Below are 21,986 nucleotides of genomic sequence, written 5' to 3'. Positions count from 1 at the left end.
AACACTGATTCAGTCATCATTCAATGGTACTTATATTGAAATTTGGTTGATTCAACATTGAAAACGGTCATAAACATGCTTTACCGGCAGCTGGTTCCAGAACCTCACTGCGTAAGTTGAAGTGTTACGTTGTCCCGGTAACGCGATTTGCTGTTCTAAACGAACGACAAGAAAGTGGCATTTTCGTGTTGTTTATTTCAAAATGAAAATAAATTAATTTTAAGTGGTCAAAGTCACTACCATGTCGAGGCATGTATGTATGCTTCTGGTGTAGGCTACAGAACACCAGAAGCATACATAAACGCCTCGACATGGTAGTGATTTTTACCGTTTCAAATTAATTTATTTTCATTTTGAAATAAACAACACGGTGAGGCGATAGAAAATGCCACATGCAGGTCGTTTGTTTAGAACAGGAAATCGCGTTACCGGGACAACGTAACACTTTAACTTACGCAGTGAGGTTCTGGAACCAGCTGCCGGTAAAGGTTGTATCGGCTGGCCTAACATGTCCGTAATAAATACAGTGCAACAAACTGCGCTTTGAACAGTAAAAATGAAGATTTTCAGTAATAAAAAAAAAAAGCACAGTTCACCAAACATACCATTGCCATAATAACCATGAATTCAAGTTGGCTTAACATTTGTCTCAAGTCTCACTAAGCAAAATGAATAACAAAGGTGTTTAATATGAAAACAATCATTTTATTCCTTGTTAATGACCTTCACATACAAAAAAACAAAGATGGCCTGTTCAATTAATGCAAACAACTCTACTACAAGTTCAATGTGTCAAACATGAGTGCTTACTCTGAAGTCAACCATCACATATTTTGCATACATTTTGCCATGACTAACTCAAAGTTATTATTAGGTATAAGAACAGCAGTGTGTTGACATCAATATTTGGAATTATCTAAATGTACAACTGAAACTGATTTGTGAAGGTCAACAATATCGACCTGTGATGCATATAGAGCAGCTTTGCCAGTTCAGATTTCTCATTTTGTTGGGCCTATATACGAGAGCATAGTAGCTGCAAAATAAAATTACCAGGATACCCTGCTTCCTCCACAAAAGTCAAAAAATGTGAACAGTCCGTTTCATGAGCTGAACAGAGTTTCTTTCCATAGCTTGCGAAGAAAAAAGTAGGCCGTGCAGTATGGTGAACATCATGAATCCAACACAAGGAGGCATTCTGATTATTAAAAGGAGAGAGCACAGAAAACACACGTGTCAAGTAATGAGATTTAGAGAGTTTCTAAGTCAAATAATTACTTCCATGGACAAACGGATGGGAGGAGTAAGAGCAGTAACAAAGTAAAATAAAAAAGGAAAAGTACTCGGGCAGAGATGTCTTAAAAAAAAAGGAATGAGCTAAAAAGAATAAAGTTTGATGAAGTTGTGCAACAAATGAAGGGATACTTACCACAGTTTGCAGAAGACCGGAGAAGGTTGAGAACGGAGTGTAGTGGACATCAGGAAGTCAGGCTTATAGGACATCTGAACATCTGCATAAGGAAAAAGAAGAGGGAACACTTTTGGCATACATGTGGAGTTTCAAATAGAGAGAGGGAGAAAGATATCGCTGTGGCAAACCTAGGATGATGAGGTGAGGTGATATGTAGAAGTTATATAACAAAAAGATAGAAACAAGAATTTGGGGATACTTACCACAGTTTGCAAAAGACTGGAGAAGATTGAGAAAAGAGTGTAGTGGACATCAGGAAGTGCTTATGCAAGAGAAAAAACAATCCTGTCTGGTGCCTTTGTTGAGAGCCAGGACATCTGCACAAGGAGAAAGAAGAGGGGACACTTTAGGCATATATTTGGAGTTTCAAATGGAGAGGTGTGTGGGGGGGGAAGCTGTGGCATACCTAGGATGATGAAGTGAGCTGTAGCTATGCAACAAAAAGATAGAAACAATAATTTGGGGATACAGTGGTGACAGAAGACCACTGTCAATGAGACCGGTCATGAGACATGACATTATATGGATATTTAAGACGACCACAATCTACCAAAATGAGAATTGTTGTGAGCAAAACCCATACGGAAAAGATATAGAAAAACGTATATGCCAGCAATGTGTTTTATATACAAAACGTTTATGATTTACTCATATCAGGTTTATATGCCAGTGAAACCATTATAAGATCCTTGCTAAATCTGTGTAACCTGAAACATAAAACATTGTAACCTGTAAGGACTAGCAGCTATATGACGTTGTATGAGGAAAACGAGAAAGGGGCCACTTTCAAGAGTAAACCATACACGTTTTGTATATAAAACACATTGCTGGCATATAAGTTCTTTCTATATTTTCCATATGGGAAGAGCTGACTGACGAGCCCTCCACGACCCACGAGGATTGCTAGCAGTGAAAAATGATTGCCTAAGTTTTAGAAGTTTGGGCAGCAGAAGCGCTGGCTGACGAGTAAATGGTTTGAAATTGTTTGAAAGGCAATATTTGACGATGGTTTTCTGATTAGTCAGTGAAACAGTGGGTCACACCTACGACCAGAGTCGCCAACGCATATGCAGATCATTCTTTTACGTGTGTCGGTAATATTCATAGCACTCTCGCTACCGAGCTCAGCGGATCAACGGTCCCAGTGTTGAGAGCTCCCTTCGGGAAAGCTGGGTCACGGCAGGGGCTGGAGTTCTGCTAGCTATTAGCTGCTACGAAGCTAACGGTTAGCAGTTAGTTCTGGTGCTCCAATCTTCAAAATGGATGTAGCACTACCTGTTAATGGTAACCAACCAACCAACACTAGACTAACCATCCACGTATCGATAACAATTTAACCGTGAATCAATAGCAACCTTTCCAACTTCAAGTCTAAAAACGAATATTAACATAATAGCTAGCTAATCTAACTCACTAGCATAATGATGTTAGCACTAACGAACACCAAATTCAGTTATTTCACCAACACGGTCGAACTACATCTTGGAATAACCCATTTAACAACTTTTTCTAGTTTAGTTTCTCAATAGTGACCGATAAAAAATGAGAAATGTCGAACTTACCTTTACAAATGTTAAGCTGATACTTCTACGTCTTCTTCTCTTAACGTTTGCACTGCAGCGAGAGGATCCAGCTCCTCTGGGAGAAAATTCAAATAAAATGCTGCTTGCTGATTGGATGGTTGATTAAAGCGCGTACCAAAGCTCTATTCTAGAATCTTTGGCCCATACCTTCGGAACATTGACATTGAAACAATGTTGATGAAATGCTTAAAGCCCGTATTGCAAGGTTCATTTTCCAACAAATTTGCATTATTAGCTTGTTGGTACTACTCATCTAAATTGTTATCCATTGTATTTGATGTTGTTGGGTGTCACAAAACGGAATATAACACGCAAAAGTATACTATTTTACAGAGGTTTGCAATGATTCTTCTTTCCCCCTCAATGAACTCTATTGCGTCACGTTGGGGACCACCGAACAAGCCCTCTTTAGATTGATTGACATTTGACAATGACATGAGAGAGGAGTAAAGAGAAATGGGCAAGACAGTGCTCAGCGGTAAAAAGTTCAGATTATAGATAAATAGGTAAATACATAGATATAGATATCCTATATATATAGACATAGAAAAATCACGTCACATTTGCTGGTCCAGGGTGGCCTGACCATCGATCAAAACGCAGTCCACCACCATAGTTTACATTCAACAGCACTGCCTAATCGACGGCTTGCAACAGGGGGATCACAGGTGGCAAGTAGGCTAGACCAAAGCAAAGCTACCATGATGCTTTATATTTTTAGATCTTTTGACTAAGTTTACTGTACTTATTCAAACTAACGACATCACCACTGTCACTAGATATAAACCCAACGTTGACTTTCATTCACTGACTGTCCTATTATCTATGGTAGCTTGAGCTCAATTAGTTACGAAACGATATCAGCAACACAGGACGTATCTCCACTCATTCCGCTTGGGCCATGCATTTAATTACCTTTCACTGCCTTCACGTCTGCCAGGCTCCAAACTGTCTTCATAACAGCAGTTGCGATCAGTAGCCTATTAACACAGCCTCAGCAAAGTTAAAACCACTGTAGCGAAATGCTAATCGCTAATCGCTAACTGCTAATCGCGATGCCATTTGAACTGCAGTTAGTTTCGCCTACCCTCATAACGGGACCTCTCAAATTCCGAAAAATGCATTAAAATAAAATTGGACAACATTTATATTTTTGTTAAACCTAAGGGTGGATATGATATAAATGGTGTAACGAAATTTGAAGTGTAAATATACAAACTTTATGAAAGTGTAGGCTATGCCTATGACACAACTTTTCCTATAGGAATAAATGGAAAAAATAGCCTCCATAACAAGATCTCCCCAAATTCAGAAAAATGTATTAAATTGAAATCGGACAACGACGTTATATTTGGTAAACTCTTAGGTAGCTGTGATATAAATTATGTGACGAAATTCGAAGTCTAAATATACAAACTTTATGTTGAAAGTGTAACTGCGATTTCCATAGAATACATTCAAATTAGTAAGCGCAGGCTCAACTGTCCCCAACCTGTCATCATCAACCGAATTACGTTAAAATTCCATCAAATACCAAAAACGACAAAAACTGTTCTTTAGCAACATCTTGAGATTTTTTCTTAAATGATATTCATATATTGAGTGTTTTATGTACCCATTCATCAAAAGTAGTGTTTAAAATGAACTTTGGCCTTTAACTTTAAATCATGGGAAACCCAACCTTTAAGCAATGTTGATTCAACGCCAGTTTTTCAACGTTGAAATTATGATTACACTTAAACATTGAATTGATGTTGACTTTTTAAATTCAACCAAACATCAACCAATCTGACCAATTTTCAACTTTAAATCAATGAAGTTTGCTATCTGGGAAGGCTAGCAACAACCATTCAAGAAGTGCATAATGAAACACAGAAAGAAAGTAGCCTAATAACTGTTTCTGTTTCTACACACTAACATCGCATGTGTCAAAAGTAGTCACTTGTAAACTAACAAAGCTTAGTTATAACATAACCGCGAGAATAAATAAACTACACACATTTCACTCTGCACAATGACGATAAAGTCTATACAATTTGCATTCGTAGCCTACTGCAGGGGTTAAACAAGCACTCTGTAGCCATAGACTGTAAAAAGGTTGTAGCAAAAGCATTTAGGCTACAATGAAAAAACCGCTGGCAATTATATTAGAGTGTGCAACAACAAACGAATGCAACAACACTTACGTGAACGCACACACAATGTAACAGTACAAGATGATTATCCAGTCCAACACAATAATCCATTCTGCAGAGGCCATGTAGGCTAACCATCCCCTATCTGCTGTTTCTCTGTTCCCGCCACTGAGCACCTTAGCTGCGGAAGACAGCACCCCAAGGCTCATCTGATTGGTTCAACAAGTGGAGCCAGAAGGGGTGCATGCACGGGGAGCATGATTCGATCATATATTAGATTCAACTTTACAATTGCAGAGTAACATTAATACATGGCTTTAAGAACTTTTACAGAGCCACAGCCACTGAAAGTATTATTACTGGGAATATAACAGATTGGTATGGAAACAGTGTTGCTGAGGCAGCCTATTGGGCAAACCCAGCCCAATCTGCTGGTTGTTTAATTTAGCCCTGCAGCTCCTGTAGGCCTACCTGTTAGGCCGGCTATATATTTTTTTTGTAGGCCTGCTTCAGTTACAAATCTGCAGGGACCAATTGCAAACTCGGTTCACCCTTACTAATTGGTTGGATTGTCATTTTTATTATATTTTAAAACAAATGAGATCCAACAAGACTTTATTTTAGATGTTTTAAAAAAGCGTATGTTTTACAATTAAACAAACTCTGTCTTCTTTTTGGCAAATGTGTAGCTATTTCAGATCACAAAGGCAGAGACATATCTTTGCACATTCATCATCCATTCAGTTACAATACTTGATTGAGAATGTTTACCATAAATGCCTTTGTTAATGTTCTCATATAAGGCAAATTTTCTTGCTACTGAATCTTAAAACAAGCTTTATTTTGATGAGAATTTGGGGAAGAGATGTAAAAGATCCTTTTTTTAAAAAGTTATTTACCTTATTTTAAGATTTCATGCCTATTTGAGACGAAAGATAAGGCTGTGCCTGATTTAAGATTAGGCTATAGTGTAAAGTTGAACACTTGAAAATGCACTTTTAACAAGATAAATGATCTAACACTTCTAAATCTAAGTTGTTGTTGTTTTTTTTTTTTATCTTGATCAGAATCAAATAATTTGCAGCATACATGTTTATTCGACATAGAACCACAAACCCACATGTCAACGAAAATATCTTGATTTGGGAAAGTCCAACCAACTATCGCTAGAATAAACTACCTTGGTAGACCATCCAAGTAATGATAGAACCAACTCGGCACTCAAAACATTCAATGGAAATTATGGATTAAATGTTGTGATAAGTGATTGCACAGCACACTGCAAAAACTGCATATCTAATCAATTATTTTATATCAAGATCAAAGACTTACCAAGCACTTTCTCATAAAATCATTTGACTTTTGAAATTTTGACTTCTTTTAAGATGTCTCATCCTGAAAACAAGTACATTTCTCTGTCAGTGTATTGAGTAAATCTGTCTTGTTAAGACTTGACTTAAAATAAATCAAAGTCTTCTTAGATTAAGTCAAAATTATCTTTCGAGAGAACACTAGGTAAGTCTCTCCATACTAAAAATAATACATAATAGATTTTTTTTTGTATGAATAACACTTGGTTAGATTTTATTTTTTGAGTCAAGCAGTTGGGGTGAAGGCTTCATAGTCATTATGCAATGGGCGGCCTCCTTCTTTGGTGTCAGCCTTCATCCCCTCCACTCTGAAGTGAGGTATGGACGCAGATCTGGTCCTGCACTGCAAAACAATGAAATAAAGCCAAGTGTTATTAATATTATATTAAATTAAAATCATCAATCTATTTGGTATTGTTTTTAGTATGAAAAGACTTACTGTACCTAGCGCTCTGTCGAAAGACACTTTTGAGTCAATTTAGGAAGACTCTGACTTATTTTAAGACAAATTGACAACACAAACACACTGGCAGAATTAGCTTGTTTTCAGGATGAGATGTCTTAATTTGCAAAAAGTTTTTTTTTATTTTTTAAAAAAATATATATATTTTTATCTTGATATAAGAATATTACGACTTGGTTAGATTTGATTAGATAAGTGTTAACAGTGTTGTGAAGGGATATTTTCTGTTCACCTGTGTCCCCTATGTTACATGACTCCATGAGATGGTCACAGGAAGGATGACCCAGTCAGCTCGAGTGTTGACTTTCAAAAGTAACCTCACTCATGAGTATAGAACTTAGGTATGTAAGGCTGTGCTTCACCTGAGGGGGGCGATAAAAATACATGTTATGGCCGGTGTTGAACTGGTGCCCATGTGGTGTCTCTTCTTTTGATCGATAGCCATTATTATTTAATTTATTATACGGCTCTTGACAATGCAAGTAGAATGCTCCATTGACTTGAATGGGATTTCCTAAAGTTCTACTGGTCATTATTTCTGACTAGAGGACCTCTGAAAAAAAATAATGACCGCTGTCAATGGCAACAGAGTTTGTGTTTCTAATTCAGGTCTCTCATATCACCAGAGATGGTTAAAGCGGATCTTTGATATCACTCCACATAAAGTCTGTTCAGCTATTGCAATGGAATTTCATTGAAGCTAGCTAGTAAGACGTTGCCACGCGTTGCCACGCAACGTCTTTGCGTCGGGGTCCGGTTCGCCCTGTCGGTAGGCCTACTTATTTTCCCAATAATTACCAGTTTTCTATACATTATCCCTTACGTAACTTTATAATGGCCTTATTCCCCGGTCCTTCAACATCATGGGCATTAACTTCACTGAGTGCTTGATTAGTATAATCATTCTCTGTTGTTTGTTGTCATTTTTATTTTTAAACACTTTTTAGGCACTTACAGTATGTAGGCCTACTATGACCTTGTGTGTACCTTGGTATTTTCAATTTTCATTCTTTCATTTTTAAACTATTATTTGACTATTGCCCTTCTATGCTCCTATTAGCTATTCCTGTTTGCTTGTGTTTGTGTAAAGCATGATGACCTCTTTGTGTGAAATGCACTATACAAAGTTGACCTGACTTTACTTGACCACAAACCTTCTCCAGCCAACTTCTACAGGGCAGACCCTGGACTTTCAGATGGATTAGCCTTCTCTGATACTGTAGAAACGAGGATACTGTTCTATGTACAAACCAGTGGTGTAGTCTAGTTAGCTGTAGTGGATATACTGTGATGTAGTGGTTAGCTGTAGTGGGTATACTGTGATCAATCCCAAATATTTATACGTATACTTGCCTATTTTAAGTATACTGAGATGGTGATGCTTTTTAAGTGGGTATACTGAGACGGTGATTCTTTTTAAGTTTGTATACTGTGTAGTCCTGCATATCATGTGGACTACACCACTCGTACACACTTTATCCCCTGGACACCTCCTTGCCTACCCCCTGGATCAAATCACATTTCCATACGTTTACCTACCTCTTAATCCCAGCATATGCTGTATATATTCACCACAAAGCCTCAAGATGATGTGAATATTTGTATTATTCACCACAGCATCACAGCTCCCTCTAGTGGGTAAAGTATATTACAGCAGTTGTGAAAATTATTTATTTGATGCTTTTAGACATACTTATAACATATTATATACAAATGAAGTGTGATGTTGCAGACTCTTAAGTGGCAGACTCTTAAACAAAGCAACAGGGAGTCGCAATCCCGGGCTATATCCCAGGAGGCAAGGCATAGTAAAGAAAGGAAGCAATACACTGGGTAACAACACAGAGGGCATCTTTCAGGACAAGAGTGAAAAACAAGTACAAAAGTATAAGCCAAAAACACAACATCACTGAATGATGTAAGTCATTCATTTACAATAGAGCTGAAGTAATCAATACAAGCCAGATTTCCTTTCACTGAATAGTCTATAGTAGCTGGTCAATAGATGTGGCTGTATCGATGTATCAGGTTTTGCATCGATCATTGGTTCCTTCACACTGTGAAAGTGGTGTGACAGTTCCTGTTATCAAACACACGTGCGCCGCGCATCAGCACCAGGTAGACGTGATCTCCCACCTCCAGCAGCAGGGAAACACCATTGGAGGGGTTGACACTGTAGCTAGCCTGCTGGCACCATGTGTAGACTGTAACCATTTCTACGCAGAGAGACGGCATTGGGGATGGAGTAATAGCCGTGGCCATGAAGGGCAAAATAAAAAGAGGTAGATACCTCAGACTGGAGCTGTGAATATACCTGGACAAAGAGAGGGAAGGGAACACACATAGGTTAACAAGTCCTCCATAGCTGTTATGTTAATGAAACAGTCAAAGGCACAACTTAAAGGTCAGTTATCTTTGTAATGATGGACCTCCAAATATCATGATGGTTGACTTATCAGAATGGAGAATTCTTGAGTTGCATATTATACAGTAATGAGTTGCATATTATACAGTAATATGAGTTGAGTTGCATATTATACAGTAATATGAGTTGCATATTATACAGTAATATGAGTTGCATATTATACAGTAATATTCATCCGATTTCACATTTTGTGTATTACGCATTTTGATTGCCTTTACATGAGTGTAAAAACTAAGGCTGTTAAAATATCACATCAATTTTGATCAATTAATTTGAGAAAAAATAATTGATTTAAACAAATGCAGATTGATCGATTTCATATGACCTCCTCCTGAAGTTGGATATGAAGTGGGCCAAATAATTAAATCATTTCCCGATTCCACTCTGAGCTACAGCCTACTAGTCTGTCAAGATAGTTCAAGAACAATAAAAAATGTCAAACTAGCAACTAATCAAGGTGATTATTAATATACATTTTTCATTAGCTCAGGGGAGGTATGATCCTATCCAGTGAAAAACCAAACGTTTAAGATTGAACATTATTCTGGGGAGTCAGCACTTTATTTCTACTGCACAAGAGGCCTGATCAATGAGGATTCAAATGATTCTCGACACTTTCGGATTGTCCTTCAACCAATCAGACCAACAATCAGATGCACCTTTTGGATAATCTAGTTTGTGATTGGACCCAGAAGATGCGGCCAGAAAGCAGGAGAGATAGATAGGCAAGTATCCAGCCTGAATTCAAATCGCCGGCAGATCAGGCAGGGTTTGCCCAGCCTACTTCATCTCCACAACATAAGCATTTTCATTGTGTACAAGGGGGATTAACCATGAGAAGTTGCTATTTACAACAGCAGAGTAAAATATAAATATATTGCGACTGAGGTAGCTCTACAGTAGCCAAAAATACCTGAACCTGCATAGAGCACCAAACGGCAGTTTGTCCTGCAAGTTTAGAAATTAGTTGATATATGGCAGAAAGTAGCTCTACAATCAAGACAGTTTTAGCGATGTAAACGTTTACATTACAAAAGGAAATAAACACTACACAAGGGGCAACTGTGATAAAATGATATTCTAAATATAAGGGTGTTGAGCACATTGTCAGAGTTCTAAATCTACACCTCACCATAATTTTAATTAGTTCTAAACCTCATTGTCAACCAAATTGTCACCTCGTCGGCCGTTATCCCTTACGTGTGCACTCTGATTGCCATACCACCGAGCTTAACTCCTTGGCATTGCAATTAAGCTGCAGGTTTGGTACCCCAAAGACCCAGGTTAAAGGTTAGATTTGCTGACGTTCTCTCCCTTCACTACACCACGAATGACATTCTGAGATGTTATTGTGGTCTGTCAAATACAAAACGCTTATTTTCTTTATGTGTGTGTGTGTGTGTGTGTGTGTCTGTTTATTTGTGCGACCCTCGGATCAGGCAGTGAATCCAAAGCTCACAAGGTGGCAGGTGGAGAAGCTGTGTTTGTAACACCATCTACAAAGCACAGAGACGCCATTTAATCACTTCCGGAGAAACAGCAGGAGCTCAAGCACCCAGAGTGCCACATACCCCATTGTCACCTTGACACTTCGACCTTGGCACGTTTATGATGCACGTGTTTAACAAACAACTCAGCGCCCCGTCCCGGAATCAGCAGCTCTTTACTAAACAACAAGGAAACATAGACAATATAACTCACATGCACACCTTCATTTATGAGTGTACTGCAAGACTGGCATTTCATCTTGGAAGCCTTTGATCTAGTAAAACAGCAGCTCAATCATTTACGACTGTGTTTGTCCTATGAATATCTGCATGTCCCAAGGACACCACTTGGTAATATGTAGCCAGGTCACAGTATATATGTCTGAGAGCTACAGCAATAAGAATCAGTACACAAAAGAAGACAGAAGAATTGTCCAGTTTCATCATGAAGACTTGTGGAGCTCTACTGGTGCTGCCGTGCTGCTGTTTGGCTGAGACACAGCTTACAGGAGACACCATCAGTGACAATGACATCACTCACCAGGGCCACTATGGTGAAGCAGAGACCAGAGAAAATGAGGGAGACAGAACTGAAACTGCAGCCACAGTCTGCAACCAGCAAACCTGCCAGCCTGACATCCACACTCTGCTGATAGAGATGAGCGCTCTGGTGGCGGAGCAGAGAGTGGAGCTCAGATACACCAAGACACAAATGGACGCCATTGAGGCCAGACTGAGAGCCAGTGAGAAGACGGTAGAGGAGCAGAGAGAACAGCTAAAGCAGCTTATGAGTGACAACGAAGGTGAGATAAATCTGATTCTGCTCATATCACTATTTATTATTTATTGTGTGCACTTAGTTTCAAATATGTTACATAATACACTTTTGCTCTGGGTATTTGATTTGCTTGTTTTTCTCCCTGTATCTCTCTGTATACCTGTGTGTGTGTGTGTGTGTATGTGTGTGTGTGTGTGTGTGTGTGTGTGTGTGTGTGTGTGTGTGTGTGTGTGTCCATTTCATAGTAGGGTGACCAGACGTCCCCGGTTTCAGGGGACAGTCCCCGTTTGTGGTCTCAGACATCTGGTCACCTTATTCCATAGGCAACAAAATACTTAATAGACAAATTAAATGAAAAACGTTGATAATGCACTAATAATTTCTAACATAAAAAATATATATATATATATATTTACATGTATATATATATATATATATATATATATATATATATACTTTGGACAGCATTAAACGCATCATTGTGGTTTTTGGTGCATAGGAAGAAAAATTGCTTTTGCAGTCTCCCTGGAGATAGACACAAACAGATACACGGGGCCCTTCAATACTGGGGCAACCCTGGTCTACAAACACGTCATCACCAACTTAGGCAATTTATACAACCTCCACACAGGTAAATGTGATTTTAAAATATCATACATCTGTGTCATCAGTAGTTTGTGTGTGTGTGTGTGACCTGCAGTTCATCTCTCCCTCAGGATTCTTCACAGCACCGGTGAAGGGAGTTTATGATTTTAATTTTTACGTCTATGGAGATGGCGGCCCTATTTCAATTGGAGCTCAACTCCGTAGGAACAGGGAGAGGCTTGTGACAGCGTACACTGGTGGAGACGATCATTCCATAAATGCCTCAAACGGTGTGAGTCTGCTACTGGAGGTGGGAGATGTGGTGGATATATACCTGCCTGCCAATCAGAGGATAATAGACAACGCACACCATCACAGCACCTTCAGAGGACACCTGCTATTCCAGGTCTAACTCACACACACACACTGCAGGCAGTCAGCTGACCATTTAGGAAGTGTTGTTGAACCAAGAGAGAAATACAGTACATACACACATACAGTCAATCTATTCATCCAATCAATCAATGAATCAGAAGTTAAAAGTTTGGTAATTCACATTCACTTGCTAGTTGGCTTTTGCTTTCACTGTGCATATTCCAGAAGGGATCTGCACTGTATGGTCGTTCCTCCTTATCATACGCTGTTTCACAAGTCTTTTTATATAGAACATGTTCATCCAGACCACGGATCTATAAAGAATACCTGGATAGAATCTGTTACTGACCCATCAACAATGAAGCCAATGGAACTGTCCCGAGTGGTCCCATAATGGCGGTGTGGTGTTCCAATTCCATTGTTGCAGAACGGCATTCTTTTACTGTCTTTTACTGTCTATGCATTCCTATGGCAAGTGGTCCCATAATGGCCGCCGCACTGAGCCTTCAGAATTTTGACGTAGATGCGCTATCCAGGTATTCTTTATAGATCAGTGATCCAGACATCATGTGGGCAGCAGTGGCTCAGGAGGTAGAGGCGTCTTCCAGCAATAGGAAGGTGGCTGGTTCGAGCCCAACTCCTCCTGACCCTGCTGAAGTGCCCTTGATCAAGACACTGAACCCCAGTGCTCCCGATGAGCAGGTGGTGGCCTTGCATGGCAGCCTCTGACATTGGTGTGTGTGTAAAAAAAACAAAAAGTCCTCCGCGCTCCTGGGTAACTCTGGTGCGTCAACGGGAGAGGACAACTTAGTAGAGATAAAAGAGGTTCACCGGAGCAACTCAGAAGTTAAGATTTTTAAATATTTATTTAAGGTGCCAACATCAAGAGACTAACGTTTCGACGTTATGTTACGTCTTCATCAGAGACATTGGTGTGTGTGTGTTTGTGGGTGAATGTAAGGCATGATTATAAAGAGCTTTGGGTGCTTGGAGCTAATTAAAAACTGCCAGTAAAATTGTGCAATCTAATTTTCACATCTAAAATAAAATGTTGTTGGACCTACTGTGTTTATGATTGGAGAAAGACATTTTTTACAGTAGACACAGAAACACACACAAACACACTTGCATTTTGAATCACTCCATGACTGTTGGCCACACTCAGAGATAAAAGGTCCATGGCGAGACATACATTCCAAGTTAGAAACAGCTGAGTCTAAATCAAACTCCTACAGTGTTGACACAGAGGGGAATAAAACCATACAGTACTGACACACAGGTGAATCAAAGCCCAGCCCACAGTAATATCATAGAGGTAGCACAATTGTATGTGTCTGTGATGTAAGTGATGAAGGTGTCTGTGTCATACACCTGTGTTAGAGGTGTAAGGTTAGTGACCAAGACGGCCCACCCATGAGTTAGGATATCCGCTGAGGTGTAGGAGGAAAATAACTTAGTTCTAGAGGTTGTTGTCTGTTCAAAGATGTCAGGATTGTCAACACAAGTCAACATAAAATATTTAGCCTAAATGGGAATAAAGGTCGGCTCCCGCTCCGTGGGTACCACTAGCAAAGATGTGGTAGCGGAACTGGTACACTCCTCTCACTGGAGCCGTGAAGATGCCTGGGACAAAGAGAACACCGTGCAGACGAAGAAAGGTCGTGAAGACCAGAAGAGGTCATGGAGACTAGGAGAGGATTAGGAGAGCTGATGGTGTAAACTAGGAGAGGTGATGGAAAGGTAATGTAGAGGTCATAGAGGCTAGAAGGTCATGAATACTAGATGATGGATTGTAGGAGAGGTCATGGAAACTAGGAGAGGTCAGGAAAAGGTCATGGAGACAAGGACAGGTCATGACCTGGACAGGACAGGAGGAAAGATAATCAATGGAACAATACAATTGCAAAAAAATGTTTGCATCTTTTGGCCTGTTCACGTTTGTTTTTTAATGATCCAATCACAGGTGATCAGCTGAGATACATCACTGTCAACATGTTTCCAAGGTGTACAAGCGGCTAATAGTCGGGAAATTACGGTATACTGCTTCAAAGTCTCTAACCAGTAAGATCCCCAGCTTAAGTGCAACACTGGATTCAAGAATCCTCCAAAGGACTTTAAGCTCCTGTTATTTATTTATTTATTTTTTCCATCTACTTCCTGAATTTTTGGTCAACAATTCCCAGGACACTGTAACACCGGGGCACATGAAACTTGGTTGGCATGTACAGTAGCCCCAGTAGACTTTTACAGAAAAAAATGTTTGGTCCCCGGGGGCCACTCTACCCCCTTCCTAAATACCACAACTACCTGAACCGTGACACCAAGGATGATAAAATATTTATGGTATATTAGTCTCAAGAGCCTGCATCGACTTTGCTTATAACCAGTAATTTGTGATTTGCACCCCCATGGTAAAAAAATAAAATGCAATATTATATTGCTTTAATCACCCCTATCTTCAGATGAAATGCTATGAACTGCACCAAATGTCATGTATGGTTAACCTGACATCCTCTGGGAGTATACCAAGTTTTGTGGAATGTCATCTATGAGGGGCTGTAAAATAAATGAATTTATGTGTACATTTAGTGACTGTACTGTACACACATTGGCCTGTAGATGGTGCTTTTGAGCGCTTCATCAACCCATAACAATGACCCACACAACGCTGCCAAAACAGGGTTAACTAGGCTGTAAATGATGCGCTGTGTTTATGTACTTGTGTGGCCTGACTGTTTAAAGTGATCTCATAATTGAGTAACATGCCATTGCTGATACTGGCAGTGGCTCAGCTTTAAGTGATACCGATGCAAGAAAGACCTGTATGTGTTTGTGTGTGCATGTTTGTGTGTGTGTGTATGTGTGTGTGTGTGTGTGTGTGTGTGTGTGTGTGTGTCAAAACATTCCAATTATGCACTACTGTAAATCCTTCAGAACTGAGTCATCAAACAAACGTAAGGATGATAACTTTTTCGGTCCTCTCCATGCAGCAACTCGTTAGTCTACTACACGCTAAAGCGTATTTTGGAACGAATCATGAGCGTACAGTACTTTTGACACTTGTTTGTGTTTTTCAATAATAAAGTCTAGATTAATACACCTTTTTCTCAATAATGTGCAATACGAAAAAAAAAAGAAATAAAAAATAGCATGTGCCAATGAACATGGAGCCTAGATGATCACTGTTTGCAGATATTTAATATTTAATCTCATCGCCAGGACAGTGAATAGACTACCCCCCTCTTGTTCTAGAAGCCTATTCTCTACATGAAAATTCTGTCTTTTCTTGAAATTGTCAAACATAAAACAAAGCAAACATTTGTTAGAACATAATAACAATAAATGCTATTCAAAAAATGGCATTGCAGAGTAAGGGCCGGCACCCACTGGACACGGTGTTCAGCGGTGTGGGCTTGACGCACAGGATTTTAGAACAGTTTTCTAACCCTGCGCGGAAGACATTTCTAGTGGGATTTTCTCCATTAAAAACAATGGGGTTCTAATTTTCTTCGTCTCGTAGCATCACGGCGCTACGTATGTGTCCGGTGGGTGCCGGCTTTAATGCTCAATGACCCAAATGTGTCTGTGTGTCAGAAACATCCATGTGTGCAGGTGTTCTGTTCTAGAACATTGCTGACGTGATCACATGGGGAAGAGCAGGTGGCCAGAGAAGGTGGTGTGGTGGTTCTGATTGTCCATTACCCACGACCCTGGCCACAGCTTCACGTAGACCACATCTCCCACCTCCAGCAGCAGAGAGGCTGCATTAGAGGAGGTCACTCTGTAGTGTGGCTGCTGAGTGTGTGTAATGACAACATGCTCCCCGTTTTTATGAAGAGAGACGCCAGTCCATGTAGATGCATGACCAACACCGTCGACAAAGATGACAAAGTGGTAGACCCCTCTGACTGGAGCTGTAAAGACGCCTGTGACAGAGACACAGTTAAATGACAGAAGGAAAGAGAAGGGGAAGAGAGATTTAAGAACACACATCAACACTAGTTACAAGGATCAAAATTGATACCAAAATTGATACCATCCCTCTTTTTTTGAGTTTCTTTTGCGCAATCTCGATCGGACTGACAAGACAACCTAGTCAGGGTGCGACTTGTGAAAAAATCTGTGAAAAAATCTGTCAAATCTTTTAGGCTAGCTCTGATGCAATATGACAGTTCATTTAAACAATGAGTTTGGCAAATTAATATAATAAGTGTGATACGGCCAAAAAAATAATCAGCATTTTAAACATTGCATCACAATTCATACTTTGCCGTTATATGACCATTGATACCTGGTGGGCAAGAAACACTGACAAAAATGGCTAACGTTTGCATGTTTGTCTGGCATGTCATTTTCACCTCAAAACACCAACTTTCAATCACTATGAGAAACAGCATAGCAATCCATGCAACAACCCACAGTATACTGTAAGTGCTACACTAGATCATTTAATTATATACATAATATTGTATCTTGATTTAGTGGTACACACATTAGACCTTGAGAATGGCTCATTCCTGTAGTAGGCTACCTGTGTTTGGGTTATAGGCGTTTCCAATGTTAGTGAAGATGTGTCTGTAGACCAGGGGAGTTGCAACTGAAAAGGGTCCTGTATTTCCAGCACCAGATGCCAGCAGTGAGGCAGAGAAGGACACCCTCCTCTGCTCTCTCTCCCTCCTCAGCTCCTCCACCTGACTCCCCGTGATGTTCACACTGCCTCCTACGGCTCTCACAGCTGCTGCCTGCTCCTCCTGTTTCTCCTTTAGCTCCTTAATTACAGCTCTCTGCTCCTCGACTGCCTTCTCACTGGCTCTCAATCTGGTCTCCATAGTCTCTGCCTTACTTTCACTAGCAGTCAATCTGGCCTCCATTTGTGTCTTAGTGTATCTGAGCTCCACTCTCTGCTCCTCAGCTGTCTTCTCACTGGCCCTCAGTCTGGTCTCCATAGTCTCTGCTTTCTTCTCCAAAGCCTCCACATGTGTCTTAGTGTGTCTGAGCTCCACTCTCTGCTCCACCACCAGAGCGCTCATCTCTCTCAGCACAGTGTGGATGTCAGGCTGGCAGGTTTGTTGGGTGGAGGCTGTGTCTGCATCTTCAGTTCTCTGTCCTGCACCCATAATCTCATTTTCTCTGGTCTCTGCTTCACCATAATGGCCCTGTTGAGTGATGTCATTGTCACTGATGGTGTCTCCTCTAAGCTGTGTCTCAGCCAAACAGCAGCACAGCAGCACCAGTAGAGCTCCACAAGTCTTCATGATGAAACTGGACAATTCTTCTGTCTTGCTCATGTGTACTGATTCTTATTGCTCTTGCTCTCAGACATATATACTGTGACCTGGCTACATATTTCCAAGTGGTGTCCTTGGGACATGCATTCATCAAACAAACAAAGTCATAAAGGATGCACACGTGATATGTACAGTAGGTCATGTGCCATGTTGTTGAAAGCAGCTCAGGTGTGTTATTGGTCAAAGTTGTGCTAATGTCATCAAAAATCATACCATATTGCCAGATAAGTATCTTCAACCCTCTACGGAAGAAGATTATCTAAACTTTAGTAATCATTGCAACGCTACTTTGGCTAAGGTCCCACTGATGAGCTCAGGCAACATTGTACACACATTTAGCCTATCAAAGCCTGATCTGCCTGATCTGAATCTTTGTGAGTGGATCCGGCCTGATGCCTTGACATGGATCTTCTTGAGAGATATTAATATCAACTGAATTGAAGATCATTTTTAGAGACTTCTGTCTCATCAAAGTAGAAGTGCAGTGCGGAGTATCAATGCTCAGCATACCATGTGTAAGGATTGCGTGAGAAACACAAGTTTGAAACTACATGTGGATGAGACTGACTACAGATCCAGTAGACACATAAAACATCCGCTTGTTTTTTTTTCTATTGATAAATTTAGGTATGAGTAATCATGGGACATGTTCTTATCAGTCTGTTAACTAATTTATCTCTGTTTATTAATGACAATCAGGGCAGGGTGAGAAACATGGCTTGGACCATTTAAGGGTCAAACTTGTTACAGTTAATGTATGAAGATGGATATGTAGAGCATAATTCAATCAATAACAACACAGTATAGCCTACTGCAGCCCAGCAAAGTGAAAGTTGTGAGCATGGCTGTATCATTTATGTTTCAGTCTCCTCTTGTGCTGTTTGTGTTTACATGTGTCACTGGTTGGTTATGAAAAGGCAGGTGATAAGGAGTCAATAAAGCTCATATCTGCTGTTTTACTAAGATCAAAGGCAAATGCATCAGTCTTACACTCATAAATGAAAGCGTGTATGTGAGTGATATTGCCCATGTTTCCTTGTTGTAAAGGGCTGCTGATTCTGGAATGGGACACTGGGTTTTTGCATCACGTGCATCGTGCAACACGTGCATCAAAAACGTCCGAAGGTTGAAGTGCCAAGGTGCCAAGGGGGGTGTGTGGAACTGGAGCTCACCTCACCTAGTGGTAGAGAGCGAAGTAAGTGGACCTGGACACTGAGTGCAGGAAGGCTGGCTGGACAGCTGGTGTCTTCTCTAGTATAACACTAGTTGGGCTTTCATGGGGCTTTATCAGCTGCTCAATGTCCCAGCTACTCCAGGACATGGACATCACAGGGGCAGAACATCGAAAACACGCTGAAAGGGCTGTTGGAAAAGGCAGAGAGGGACAATGTGTGTGTGTGTGTGTGTGTGTGTGTGTGTGTGTGTGTGTGTGTGTGTGCTTATTTGCTTGTGTGTGTTGTCATCATAACTATACCCATTGCTTTACAAAATATGTGTTTGATCAAGTCTGTTCTGTCATGTGATAACAGGAGGTCAGCTATCTCCACTCTTGGGTCCAGTCTGTCTTGTCAGTATCAGGTCATGTGGGTACTATCATATCATATCATATTTGTTTGTTTATTTGGTGAAATCAGCAAAAGCAACAGTAGTGCAATTTTACTGCACTAAAGGCACATTTAGCCATTACAGCTCATAGAGTGGAAGCGTTTGTTTGTCTGTATGCGCACATGGGCACATTCTGTGTTTGTTTTCATTGTGTTTGTGTGTGTGTGTGTGTGTGTGTGTGTGTGTGTGTGTGTGTGTGTGTGTGTGTGTGTGTGTGTGTGTGTGTGTGTGTGTGTGTGTGTGTTCTCCAGGCAGAACACATGGAGTCACATTTGGTTCCCTCTGCTGTTAAGTCACAGCAACTGCACATATTTCAATTCTTTATTTATCACAGACAATAGTACAATGTCCATAGCAGAGTATAAAAAAACAGACAATAAATAGTTTTAAAAACAAGAAGACAAAGAGACAAAAAAAAACAAACAAGACAAACAAAACCATCAAGACAAAAACAACAAGCCATCAAGACAACAAGACAAACAAGACAAAACCACCCATCAAACATATACTGTCTAGGCATTCTCTTCAATGCCTCCTAAGCTTAGAGGAGTACCTCAAGGAGCTCTTAGCTGGGTTCACTAGAGCTTCAATAATGCTATTGTGTGAGAGATCCAGGCGGCACATGAATTTGTACATTAAATTTCTAAGGACTGCCTCACAGGTTTGCACATTGGAGTGGACAAACAAGTAGCTGGCACTAAACCATCTAGGTAGCTGCATCAGCAATCTCATAATGTCATACATACTGTATGTGTATGTAGAGTTCAGAGGGGGAAAACGTAGCCTATATGCATAAATAATCTATTCAGGACATTTGAATGCTATGAAAATGAAAATAACAATTGTGGAGAGTTGAAGCAGTGTGAAGCCATTGGTCCATGATTGACCACACAGACCAAGCCACACACATGACTTCATTGTGGATACTCCTCATAACTACTAACCTCATACCATAACTCAGCCCAAGAACAGTCTTCCACCTGCTACTGACCCACACAACAAACATGATAAAAATTATAGTTTTATTTGTCAGATAAAAAAACCCCACTTAAAACAACCCTTTCTTAGTAAAATGAGTTGATAGCATTAACGTTTCTGACTGCGTCTATATGTACATTCTACATCCCGTGTTTCTCTTAGTAAATATATTAAAACCTCAGGATCACACACACCCCTTATGTTCTATTCGAATAAAACAAACAACAATAGTCTAGCAAAAGTCAAAAGCAACATTCAAATGTAATTACCCAAATGCCCTAAATATATGTCGATCGAGTGCACAGGTGATGTGGATCTTATTGAATATTACATTCCTGATGTGATTCCACTCTGGACTGACTCCTCACATGGAGAAGAGCAGGTGGCCTGAGAAGGTGGTGTGGTGGTTGTAACTATCTAGCACCCAACTGTTGGGCCACAACTTCACATAGACCACATCTCCCACCTCCAGCAGCAGAGAGGCTCCATTAGATCCTTCTCCATTGCCGCTTGTTTGATGACTTTGAGCAAGGACAACATGCTCTCCATTTTTATGAAGGGACACTCTAGTAGGTGTTGATGCATGCCCTTGACCCCATACAAACAAAACAAAGTTGTAGACCCCTCTGACTGGAGCTGTGAAAACACCTGTAATAGAGAAAGTTACAATGAGAGAGAGAAAGAGAGAGAGGAGAAATATTTTTGTTAACACTTAACATTACAGCCTGTGAAGTACACTGTACCTGTCACGAAAGAATAAATAAAGAGTAAAATATGTATATTTCCAGCTGAGGGCATTAGGCTGCAGTGAGACATTTACTCTCAAACTGTGTTGACACTAGTGTGCTCTGTACATTATGTAGCCTACAGAAATATGTACGAGAGTTTGGTAGGGCCAGGCTAATTCTGGAGTGCATTTATGTCGAAAAGTCATCATTTCTAAACATTTTGTTCATTGCCTGTTAAGAAATCCTTACTTCTTACGAAGTAAGAACTTACTTCTCTACTAAGACTTACTTCTACCATCATACCTTTCAGTAAGTTGAAGTAATCCCCAACATTTACATTTTGCAGAGGGTTTTATCCAATTATATATACATTATATTAAGGGTCCTTCTCCCTATAGACAACTCTGGGTTAAGTTCCTTGTTCAAGGGCAATGTTAGAAGCCTGGAATTAAATGGACCCCAAACATTTGGAGTCTATCCAGAATGAGACTAAATAATACAAAGAAAACGGTAGAAGAGCAATACAACTGGTTACTGTACCTGTGTTTGGGTTGTAGGCATTTCCTACATTAGTGAAGATGTGTCTGTAGACCAGAGGAGTTGCTACTGAAAATGGTCCTGTATTTCCATAACCAGATGCCAGCAGTGAGGCAGAGAAAGACACCCTCCTCTCCTCTCTCTCCCTCCTCAGCTCCCCCACCTGACTCACAGTGAG

At 40.2% G+C, this 21,986-nt stretch overlaps 2 protein-coding genes and 1 long non-coding RNA gene across 4 annotated transcripts; 1 reads left to right on the top strand and 2 right to left on the bottom strand.

The window, feature by feature from the left end:
• Positions 1 to 1,011: 1,011 nt before the first annotated feature.
• LOC134064468 (uncharacterized) lies at positions 1,012 to 3,178 on the bottom strand. Of its 2 annotated transcripts, XR_009936303.1 has the most exons (4): positions 3,034 to 3,178; positions 1,675 to 1,788; positions 1,430 to 1,511; positions 1,012 to 1,198 (listed from the first exon to the last, which is right to left on the bottom strand). It is a non-coding gene; the product is annotated as an uncharacterized LOC134064468 (long non-coding RNA). The 2 variants fall into 2 exon arrangements; XR_009936302.1 differs by lacking the exon at positions 3,034 to 3,178 and having other exon boundaries at positions 1,675 to 2,605.
• Positions 3,179 to 11,379: 8,201 nt separating this feature from the next.
• On the top strand, positions 11,380 to 12,771 carry LOC134064386 (cerebellin-1-like). The gene is made up of 3 exons (XM_062520305.1): positions 11,380 to 11,737; positions 12,212 to 12,343; positions 12,429 to 12,771. The coding sequence occupies exons 1-3, from the start codon at positions 11,380 to 11,382 to the stop codon at positions 12,707 to 12,709; spliced, it is 771 nt and encodes a 256-aa protein (XP_062376289.1). The 3' UTR covers positions 12,710 to 12,771.
• A 3,543-nt stretch (positions 12,772 to 16,314) lies between these two features.
• On the bottom strand, positions 16,315 to 17,927 carry LOC134064385 (uncharacterized). Its single transcript, XM_062520304.1, has 2 exons — positions 17,204 to 17,927; positions 16,315 to 16,598 (listed from the first exon to the last, which is right to left on the bottom strand). Exons 1-2 carry the CDS (start codon positions 17,925 to 17,927, stop codon positions 16,315 to 16,317), a joined length of 1,008 nt encoding a protein of 335 aa, XP_062376288.1.
• Between the last annotated feature and the right edge of the window lie 4,059 nt (positions 17,928 to 21,986).

The sequence above is a fragment of the Sardina pilchardus genome, chromosome 18 (genome assembly GCF_963854185.1).
Source record: "Sardina pilchardus chromosome 18, fSarPil1.1, whole genome shotgun sequence".
NCBI lineage: Eukaryota > Metazoa > Chordata > Actinopteri > Clupeiformes > Clupeidae > Sardina > Sardina pilchardus.
The sequence above is the reverse complement of the archived record's forward strand: the minus strand, read 5'-3'. Positions and strand labels throughout refer to the sequence as shown.